At 41.7% G+C, this 11,196-nt stretch overlaps 1 protein-coding gene across 2 annotated transcripts in view; it reads left to right on the top strand.

Annotated features, from left to right (window-relative positions):
* The first annotated feature begins 8,043 nt into the window (after nt 1-8,043).
* Nucleotides 8,044-11,196, top strand: part of SCP2 (sterol carrier protein 2) — a 110,012-nt gene continuing 106,859 nt past the window's right edge. For both annotated transcript variants that reach the window (XM_045856566.1, XM_045856558.1), the window contains exon 1: nt 8,044-8,201. In XM_045856566.1, the coding sequence (XP_045712522.1) occupies nt 8,127-8,201 (75 nt within the window). In that variant the 5' untranslated portion in view covers nt 8,044-8,126. The remainder of the gene's footprint in view (nt 8,202-11,196) is intronic.

Here is an 11,196-nt window from a genome sequence, read left to right as displayed (position 1 = left end):
GGGTGATGGATACTCACCTCTCAGCTTTGACATAGCCCGAGTCCTCATTCTGTATGCGAGAAATCTCCTAATCTCTTGGCTGCCTTACTTCCCCTGACTGATTTAAGCCTGAAACAATGACAGAGGGCAGTGCAGCCCTGTGCTGGAAGGGGAGGGTTCCCTGGGTGATCAGGCCTAAGAAAGAATGCATAAAATCCTGTGAAACCTGCTTTGCTAAGAATGCTCTCAATTAAGGGATAAGGAAATGAGTTTGTTTCTCAAAGAGTTGTAGCCCCTTAGCTAACAGACCCTGACTCAGAATAAGCCCTGTAGTTCTTTGTATGCTATCTATTGTTTGATCCTTACTGCCTGACAATGATTAATGAGCTTTACCTGTATTCCTGTGCAAAGTGAACCCAATAAAAGACCACTGAGGGAAAGGCTCTTGGCCCTTCCCCTTTGAGAGATCCGCCATCTTTCCTCCCTAAGAAGATCATGTCTTGGTAGACTTATTCTCATCTGTGGTGGCAGTGTGGGGGGCCCTGTGAGTAGAGCCCCCCTCCCCGCAAATGTGTGTTAGATAAGCTTAGTTCAGACATGAATTACAGTGCTATTGGCCTTGAGTACAGTGTTAATGAATCAGCTATATATTTGTGAGTGTACATATGTATATATATATATTTTTTTTATACACACACATATATATTTTTATACCATCAACAAGAGAAAGGGCAACCTACTGAATGGGAGAAGATATCTGCAAATAATATATACATTAGGGGGTAATATCCAAAATATAGGGTGGGACAAAAGTAGGCTTATATTTATTTGTATAGAAAATCACACAATAATTAATAAATAATAACATAAGAATAAACTGTTTTTCATGTATTCCCAACCACAAACCTATTTTTGCCTCATCTTGCATATGAAGAACTCATATAACTCAACATAAAAAAAACCTAATTAAAAAAAAATGTTCAGAGGACCTGCATAGACATTTATCCAAAGACCACATACAGATGGTCAACACACATGAAAAGATGCTCAACATCATTAATCATCAGGGAAATACAAATCAAAACCACATTGAGATATTGGCTCCCATCTGTCAGAAGGGCTGTCATCAAAAAGATAACAAAGGACCAGTGCTGGCAGGGATGTGGAGGAAAGGGAAACCTCATGTTCTGTCAGCGGGATTGTAATTGGGTGTAGCCACTATGGAAAACAGTGTAGAGGTTCCTTTAAAAATTAAAAATGGATGCCCTGCCCAGTGTGGCTCAGTTGGTTGGGCGTCATCCCCCAAAGTGAAAGGTCATCAGTTTGATTTCCAGCACATGCTGGGGCACAAGTCTGCATTATGGGTTTGGTCTCCATTTGGGGCACGTGCAAGAGGCAACTAATCAATCTTTTTCTCCCTCTCTTTCTCCCTCCCTCTAAAAATAACTAAATATCAAGATCTTTTTTAAAAAATAGATGAATGGATAAAGAAGATGTGGTACATATATACAATGAAATATTACTCAGCCGTAAAAAAGAATAAAATCTTGCTATTTATGACATTGTGGATAGACCTAGAGGCTATGGTGCTAAGTGAAATGTTTGACAGAAAGATAAATACCATATAATTTCACTTACATGTGGAATCTAGAAAAAGAAAGGAATAAGCAAAATAAAACAGAAACCAACTCATACATACAGTGGACAAACTGACGGTTATTAAAGGGGAAGTGGGTGGGGGGTTGGGTGATAAAAGGGAAGGGGATTAGAAAGTACAGATTTCCAGTTATAAAAATAAGTCACGGGGATGTGAAGAAACAGCATAAGAATAGAGTCAATAATATTATAATAACTATGAATGGTGACAGGTGGTTACTAGATTTGTGGTGTTGGTCACTTTGTAAAGTATACAAATGTCTTATCACTATGCTGTACATCTGAAACTAATAAAATATTATGTGTCAACTATATTAAAAATAAAACAGGTATTTGGGACAGGATGCATGAGGCTCAGGGCATGGGTGAATAAGTAAAAACCATATATAAAATAAGTGTCTTTAAACAGAAACACATAAAACAAAGGAGATTATGTACTGCTGGGTTGACAAAAACTATGTGATCGGAGGCTTCTAGGAACCTAAGCCTGTTTTTCCCGTAGGAACAATGGTTCAGTATTTACTAATTTGGTACTTACAGAGATATTTAAAAGATATCTACCGCAAAAAAAGAGAACTGACTATATATGTTCATATAAAACTTCTGAGGTCCCTTCCTGCCCTAAAACTCTTGTGACAAGAGCTTCTCATGGACCTCCATGGCATAAAGCATCCTCAGGCAGGTAAGTGGTTTCTGCTAAGTGAACGTTTGGCCTTAAATCCTAGCAGCCTATGAACAATTAGTAGGGGTGTCAAACTTGTTTTCATCGGGGAGCCACATCAGCCTCACGGTTGCCTTCAAAGGGCCAAATATTATTTTAGGACTGTATAAATGTAACTACTCCTTAACAGTTAAGCAAGAGCTCGGCGTTGCTGCCAGGTAGAAACAAGGCGCTGGGTCAGATAAAACAAGGTGGAGGACTGGATTTGGCCCTCGGGCCTGTGTCTGCCCACTGTGAATTGCAGATTTCCCAGAGGGAGTGACCTAGTTGTTGGATACTGAACATGCTGCTGCTGCGGGGACTGAGTTGCCTGTCTCTGAGGCTGACTAGCCTGAGGAATCCTGTAGGAGGTAGCTTTCTACTGGGAGGAAAATTGAACCAAATGGACCTACAGTTAACAGCTGATTTTCATTATATCAAAAGACCTTATAGAAATTGTACATTTATAGCCACCATGCCACACTCAATAAAAATCACCATAGGCCCTGGCTGGTGGGGCTCAGCGGACTGAGTGCTGGCCTGTGAACCAAAGGGTCGCCAGTTCAATTCCCAGTCAGGGCACATGCCTGGGTTGCCAGCCAGGTCCCCAGTAGGGAGTGTGCAAGTGGCAACCGCACACTGATGCTTCTCTCCCTCTCTCCCTCCCTTCCCCTCTCTAAAAATAAATAAATAAAATCTTTTTAAAAATCTGTCTCTAAAAAAAATCACCATAGTTTCAAAATATTCATATCCTAGACTTCACTCTACTGAATTAGAGCCTGTGGGAGTAGAGGCCACACATCAATATTTAGAAATTATTATTCTAAGGAGCCTCTACTGGGCCAGGACCAGGTAACTTGGTATAATCTCTAATTCATCAGGGAAGAGGCTAAGAATCTATCCTCTTCCTGCCTATCCTTAGGGCCTAGCCCAAGACAGGGCCCTGAAGAGGCTTTCACTAAGCATGGAGTTGTTTCTTAAAATCTGAATTGCTGATAAACACAGCAATGTGACCAGTAGATAAGACACTGGGTTAACAATTTAACAGAACAAGAAATCACAGGCTTATTATGTAATACATGCTGGCAGTCCACCAAATATGGTTTCAAAATAGGAGTTCATAGAGATGGAGAAAGAATAATACAATAAAAGTTGCTGTTAATGCTGAAAAGATTGGGAAGAAATACTTCTCTTTTCCATGAGGAAAACTAGAGAATCCCGAAATTCTCCTGCCATGGAAACACCTGGAAATGATGGATAAAATACAACAAAGATTCTTATAAGTGCATGAAGTATGGAGGAAGGAAGTTTTTTCTTTTAATTTTGTACCTATGTGTACTGTTTGAATGTTTTGACCTTGGGTATGTATTCCTTTTATTTTTACTATATCATATCTTTATTTTAATTTTTGTCATTGTGTTTTGTTTTCATTTTAGTTTTTTTGAGTAGATAATATTCAACACATGAATCAAGATTCAAAAAGTGCAAAAGGTCCATTGTAAAAATTCTCCCTGCCACACTTACTCCCAGCTTCCCAGTTTTCTCCCCTATTTTTCCGGAAATATTTTATGCAAATCTAACCAAATATATACATGCATACTTAAAGAGTGCTATCTTCCTTTATAACACCTAATTAGATTTCTTTATACACTATTCTGCATCTTGATTTTTTTTTTATATAACAATAGACTGTGAAGATCACATCAGGGCATAAAGACCCTTCTATGTTTTCTTCACAGCTGCATAGTATTCAATTTATGATGTACCATGATTTGACTGATCCTGTATTGATGGGTATTAAGACTATTTCCAGTCTTTTGCTATTATAAGCAATGCTGCAATGAATAATCTCATACAGTGGCATTTCACACCTTTGTGGGTATATCTGTAGGTTAAATTTCTAAAATTGGAATTTGTGGGTCAAAGAGGAGATGATTTCATGTTCTGACATATATGGCTAGTTGCTCTCCATTAAAGATATTCCCATCAGCAGTGTGAGAGTACTTCGTATGTATTGCTTTTTAAAACAATAGTTTTAAACATGTACATTATAGTTCAGAGGGATTATTGAAGGATCATGTCTGTTTAAAACCATCAGGGTTAAGCCCTGGCTGGTGTGGTTCAGTGAATTGAGTGCTGGCCTATCAACTGAAAGGTCATCGGTTCAAATCCCTGCCAGGGCACATGCCTGGGTTGTGGACCAGGTCCCCAAGTGAGCATGTACATGTTTCTCTCTTTATTTCTCCCTCCCTTCCTTTCTCTCTGAAAATAAATAAATAAAATCTAGCCCTGGCCACGTAGCTCAGTTGATTAAGAGCATCGTCCCGATTACATCACGGTTGCAGGTTCGATCCCTGGTCAGGGCACATATAAGAGACAACCAATGAATGCATAAATAAGTGGAACAACAAGTTGATGTTTCGCTCGCTCTAAAATCAATAAAAAAAAATAAATAAAATCTTTTAAAAAACATAAATAAAAACAGCAGGGTTAAAAGGAGAAAAAATATTACTTATGACCATATTGTTGCTACCACTGTTGTTCTGCCTCCTTTGTTCCTTTGCTAAGTTTCCTTTGGAGTCCAAGGAACAATGATAATGGGGTGAGGGCAACCAGGCACCAGATTTCCTTTTAGGAAAAGGACTTCCTGGGTTTGATGTATTAGTTTGCTAGAACTCTCATAACGAAGTACCACAGACGGGATGGCATAAACAACAGAAATTTCTTTTTCACAGTTCTGAAGGCTAGATCAAGGTATTGGCAGGGTTAGTTTTGTCTGAGGCCTCTCTCCTTGGTGTGTAGGTGGCTATTTTCGCCTTCCATCTTCACATGGTCTATCCTCTATACTCATCTCTGTCCACATTTTGTCTTGCCAGGACATCAGGCATACAGATTAGAGTTCACTCTAATGACCTCATCGTAACTTAATTACCCTTTAAAGACCCTGTCTCCAAATGCAGTCACCTCATGAGGTCCTGGGGGGTAGAATTTCAACACATGAAATGAGGGGAGACACAATTTAGTACAAAATAGTTAGCAGTAGTGTCTTTAAGCATGAGCAGCAAAGTCCCACAGATGCTCCTCGACACTCTGTAAAATTCTTTCTCATGTTGTCTTGTGCTTGTGATTGTTTAAGGAGTGAAGGAATTGGAGTTGTGCCCAGTAATATATAGAAAAGGAACATGGAGGGATGGACAGATTCCCCCATAACCTGAATTAATCCCTTGGAAGGACTGAGTTCAAAAATGACCAGGACTGATGCAAAACCAATTAATCGTAATGGTCGCAGAGAGGAAGTTAAAGCCATCTTTGTTTAACCCTTAATGGACATAGTGATGACCCCAGCAAGCACCAGTGACTTAAAAGAGAGTTTTATTTTAGTTTAGCCACTGGTTGGAGGCCATGAGTGTTCATGGCCTTGCGGTCTTCAACAAGCAGAAGGTGTGGGAGGGCAGAGTGTTCAGAACACTCTTTATTGATTTGCCCAGAGTGGACTAAAGAAGGCCACTGATGACCTCTTCAAGAGCAGTTTGGGTGGACAGTGGGGGGTAGGAGCTAGTGTCAACATAAGAAATGTCCAAACCTGTAGAGAATGTTTGTGAGTTTATCTGAGCCAAACTGACGACAGTTGCTGGGAAGCAAAATCTCAGTGGAGAAAGTGCTCTGGAGAAGGGCAGTTTGACCACTTATGCTGTACACCAGAATCAAAGGAGAAGACATAAGGGTTACATGAAATCCAGTGGTGGTAGATTTGGGAGGGGGAAAAAGCAGAGTCAAGAAATCTCTGATATTGGGTAAAATGGAAAAACTTTTACACTGGCAGTGTGTATGAGAGATGGGGCGCCACACTAAAACTGACGAACTCAGGGAAACCTCCAAGGCAGGCCTTACAAATTCAAGAGACAGAAAGTGACCACGTTGGATGGTTTGAACGTAAAGATTCCTAACTAAAAGCAAGTCCTGGCGGGTTGTCATATCCTAGGTCAGTATCTTCCTTGACAAAGGTCCATCTTTATCTTCATGGAGCCAGCCTATCTGCTGTCTTATTTTTGAATCTATAATAACCTACATTTGGAATGTCAGAGTAAGCCTCCTTTCTCCAGACAACTTCAGGGCACAAATTTCTGCCGGAGCAGGAGGCCACAAACCCCTCATTGTTATCTTACTGCCCGAATACCTTCTCTGGGTGTGGTAAATGTTGTCAGCTGTGCTACACCCACCGATGTCAAAGAGTCCGGGTCTCTCCATTTTACTTTTTATCCAATCTCAAAGGTGTCCTCACTGTACTTTCTCCCACCCCCCCTAATCTACCACTGATAGATTTCGTGTCTTCTCCTTTGATTCTGACGGACAACATAAGCGGTAAAACCCTCTGGAGCACTTTCTCAATGTGTTGCAATTTTTGCTTCCCAGCAACTGTTGTCTGTTTGGCTCAAATAAACTCATAAACATTCTGTATAGGTTTGGACATTTATAACCTTCCAGTGGGTGCAGGATAGTTAACAATTAATGTTTATAGCACATAGAGATGGTATTTTGGGTAAGAAAAAGACAATGAGGGGTTCAGGCTCTGGCCTCATGCACAGGTGAGAGTTTGGGTGGGGGGAGGGTGTCTGGAAAAAAGGGGATTACTCTAACATTCCAAAGGTAGGTTATCATAGATTTAAAAAGAAGGCAGTAGAAAGGCTGGCTCTGTTAAGGTAAAGATGGACCTTTGTCAAGGAAGATACTGGCCTAGGACATGACTATGCGCTAGGACCCACATTTATTTATTTATTTATACTTTAAAATAGTTTATTTATTTTAGAGAGATGGGAGCGAGGGAGAGCAACATCGATGTGTGAGAGATACATTGATCAGTTGCCTCTCCCATGCCCCCAACAGGGAACCTGAGCTGCTTGCAACCCAGGCACGTGGTCTGACTGGAATCTAACCTTTAGGTTGGCAGGCTGGCGCTCAACCCACTCAGCCACACCAGCCAGAGCAGGACACACTTTTACTTAGAAATCTTTATGTTCAGACCATCCCATGTGGTTACTTTCTGTCTCTAGAGTTCCTAAGGTCTGTCATGTAGGCCGTCCCTGACCTTGTCAGTTTCAGTGTGTCGCCCCGTTTTTATCCACACAAGGGATTCACATTCACAAATATTTTTACGATCCAGTTATTGAGTATAAAATTGAGATGAGTTGAGATGTATATGGGAGGTGAGGAAGTGAAGTCCACGAATGTAGACAATGCCACAATGAAATGAAATATTTTAAAAATGAGATAACATTGACCATATCTGTCTACAAAGAGCTACGTAACAGCGCTCTCCTTCCTGGGAGCACGTCCACACGTTTCTTCCCTCTCAGGCATGTGTCTCCTAAACAGTAGGGGCCCCCATGGAGACTTGCAACCAGGGCAGCAAGGGCACTGGCAGCTCTTCTGGGGAATGTCTCCAACGCCCCCTTTTCTCCGACTTTCCAGTCTCAGCTGCTCCACCAAGGCTCATTTCTTGTAACATTTGTAGGGAGCCAAAGCAGCGCCATCTAGGCTTTATCTTGTTGCTCTTTCTATTCTAACCCTATCCTTGCTTCACTCTCCTGAACTTGAAAACACTCCCCGTGCCCAAAGCATCGCCGTGCCAGCGCCTCTGCGCAGGCTCAGCCAGCGGGTTCCCGGCCCCACCCCCGGCCGTCAGCGGGCGGTGCCGAGTGACGTGGGTTGTCCTGTGAACCACCTTCTGCTGTGGTCCGGGCGCAGGGGTGTCTACTGGACCGGCCGGAGCCCAGTCTGCACACTCAGAGCCATGCCTCTCACCTCCCTGCAGTCTCTGCCCCCACGCCGCCGCCGGGTGTTCGTGGTGGGGGTTGGGATGACCAAGGTAAACACCGCAGTAGTCGCCCCTAAGCGGGCTTCCGCCCCGCGCCGTCAGGGTGAGACCGGGGGTCTAAATGTTATCACCAAACGGAGGGGGGGGGGGCGGCTCATGGAGGGGGGGCGGCCCGATGCATAGTGGGGGTCTGACACTGTCCGTGGGTCCTTCCTCCCAACCTTGAGGGCACTGGGGACATCCCATGGTCTCCAGACTTTGGCCCTGGGGGCATCGGAGAGGCAAATGGGGTGGGTTGTGATGTAGGGTATCTTAAGGCTTGTGTCTGGGGTGGGGTGTTTCCTGTGGCCATTTCCTCTTCTTCCTTTTCCTCTCGGGGTCAGAGTTTGTGAAGGACACCCCAGAATAACCTGAAATTCACATCTCCTTTGATTCGAATGGACCTTCAAAGGAGGCAAGGGCCACTTCACTCCCAGAAGGGAAGCAGGTTGTGAGTGCCACCAGCTCTGCACTCCTGGGAATATAGTAGTTCCCTCTTATCTGCGGTTTCGCGTATCTGCAGTCAACCACTTGAAAATATTAAATGGAAAATTACAATTAAATTATTAAATAGTAAATGGAAAATAAACAATTCATAAGTTTTAAATTGCACGCCGTTCTGAGTAGCGTGATGAAGTCTCTCACCATCCCACTCCATCCACCCTAGGACGTGAGTCACCCCCTTGTCCAGGTATCTGTGCTGTATGTGCCCTGTATGCATTACCCAACGTTACTCACTTAGTAGCCATCTGGGTTATCAGAGAGAGGTCACAATTGTGTAACTTTTATTACAGTATATTGTTATACTTTTTCTATTTTATTATTGTTCCTAATTTATAAATTAAACTTCATCATGGTATGTATGTGTAGAAAAAAAACAATATATAGGGTTAGGTACTCTCTGTGGTTTCAAAGATCCACAGGGGGTCTTCGAATGGATCCAACAAAGTATGATGGATGAGGGGGGGGAACATTAGTGATGCTTATTGTCTTGCACAAGATTTTTCTGGATCTTCCAACCTCATTTCTGTTCCTTAAGTGCTACTCTGCTTGGTACTAGGAGGTGGGAGACTCCTATGGTCTTATTTCTTGACACACTCAAACCCCATGTTCTAGTAATGCCCAACTGCTTTTAGTTTCACTGTATACTCTGTTCTATGCCTCTGTTACTTTGCTTCTGTTGTTCTCACTACTTAAACTGTTTGACTTCATTGCATTTTTCAGATTTGTTTAGACCTTCTCCAAGCAGCCTCTGGTCCTCCTGACTTTAACACAGAGCCCCTGCACTTACCTCTGTCTCACTATGTTATGCTCAAATTCTGTTTGCGTACATTCTTCCTTAGCATGTAAGCTCCTCCAAGGGGAGTACCATGTTTAATTCATGGTATACCCCTAGCTCACTGAAAGTACCTGGTGCCTGAGGAGGTTCAATGAATGGTAGTTGAACAATACTAAATGGGTATGCATTGTGAAAGAGAGCTTGTAGGGGGAGTTCTTTTTCTGAGAAAACATCCTTAAAACTTTTATCATCTTACCAATAGGCTACAATCACAATTCAGTAAGAACATGTACATATATATCAACTAATGCATTATAAAACATTTGGAGATTATTGTTTCATGGGAGAAGGGACTTCTAATGAAGGTAGCAGTAAAACCTACATTTTGGTATCAGTGCAGTTAGATCCTTTATTGGCTGTTGAATGTTTGATTATATTGGTTATATAGAAAAGCACACAGAAAGAGCTTCCCAGCCTTTTGGGAAGTAGGCAGATCTTTTCCTCCAGTTGGGAGGTGGAGGTATGGGAGGTGTTAGTTACACTCCTGAGGGGAGAAATTGGGAATATGGAGAGCAGCTTCATCAATATTCTTACTAGGCCAATGAACTTCCCTCTGGGCTTGATTATTATTTTTTTTTAACTTTGCCTAGGGTTTGATGAAGAGGGAGTAATTTGTCAGATAAGAGTTTAAGCTCCACTGGTAGGTTTTGACTGGGTGGGTTCCTTATTGGATATCATTAGATGATTTCTTAAACTAGTAAAGAAGTAATGTCATAAGGATATTTAGAAACATGGCATTTTATAAAAGAACAAACAGCTAAAAGAATTGAAAGTAGATATTTTGGGAGCAAGTAAAACCAGTGGGTGGGGAGTAATGAAACAAGATTGTTCTTTTTTATTATAAGCCTTATGATACTTTTGGCATTTCTTTGCTTAAGAAAATAAAAACAAAAGAAAATAGAACATTACCAGCACCTCAGAAATTGCCCTTCTGCCCTCATCCAGTCACTGACTCCTTGCCAGAAAAGGCTTACCCATTATCCTAACTTCTAACCTTTAATTCCCTAGATTAGTTCTGGCTCTTTTGTTCAACATTATGTTTGTGAGATTCTTCCGTAATTTTACGTGTAGTTATAGATTGTTCATTCTCATGGATATAATGTCCGTGTTGTCAACATAACACAATTTATCCAATCTTCTGTTAATTAACATTTGGTAGTTTCCACCTAAACATGCTTTTTTTAATTTCAAAGGAATAATGTATGTCTTTATTTGCCTGACTAATTTTTTTAGTCAATGAACATATTAGTTTTATGTTGCTCTATAATAAATTACTGCAAATTGGTAGCTTAAAACAACATCCGTTTATATCTCACAGTTTTATAGATTAGCAATATGGGATGATGTGGCGGGGGTCTCTGCTCAGGGTTTCTCTAGCCTGCAAGCAGGGTTCAGCTAGGTTGCATTCTCCAATGGAGCACTTGGCCTTCTCTTCCAAGCCCATTCCTTTTATTGGCAAAATTTATTTCCTTGCAAATGATCCATCCTTTTTTTTTTAAGTTTTTATTTATTGATTTTTAGAGAGAGGGGAATGGGGAGAGAGAGAGAAACATCAGTGTGTGGTTGTCTTTCACATGCCCCCCTTACTGGGGACCTGGCCCACAACCCAGGCATGTGCCCTGACTGGAAATCACACTGGTGAGCCTTTGATTCACAGGCCGGGACTCG

The sequence above is a fragment of the Phyllostomus hastatus genome, unplaced genomic scaffold (assembly GCF_019186645.2).
Source record: "Phyllostomus hastatus isolate PE091 unplaced genomic scaffold, TTU_PhHast_1.1 phas_contig_147, whole genome shotgun sequence".
Classification (NCBI taxonomy): Eukaryota; Metazoa; Chordata; class Mammalia; order Chiroptera; family Phyllostomidae; genus Phyllostomus; species Phyllostomus hastatus.
This window is presented reverse-complemented; position numbering and strand designations above follow the sequence as displayed.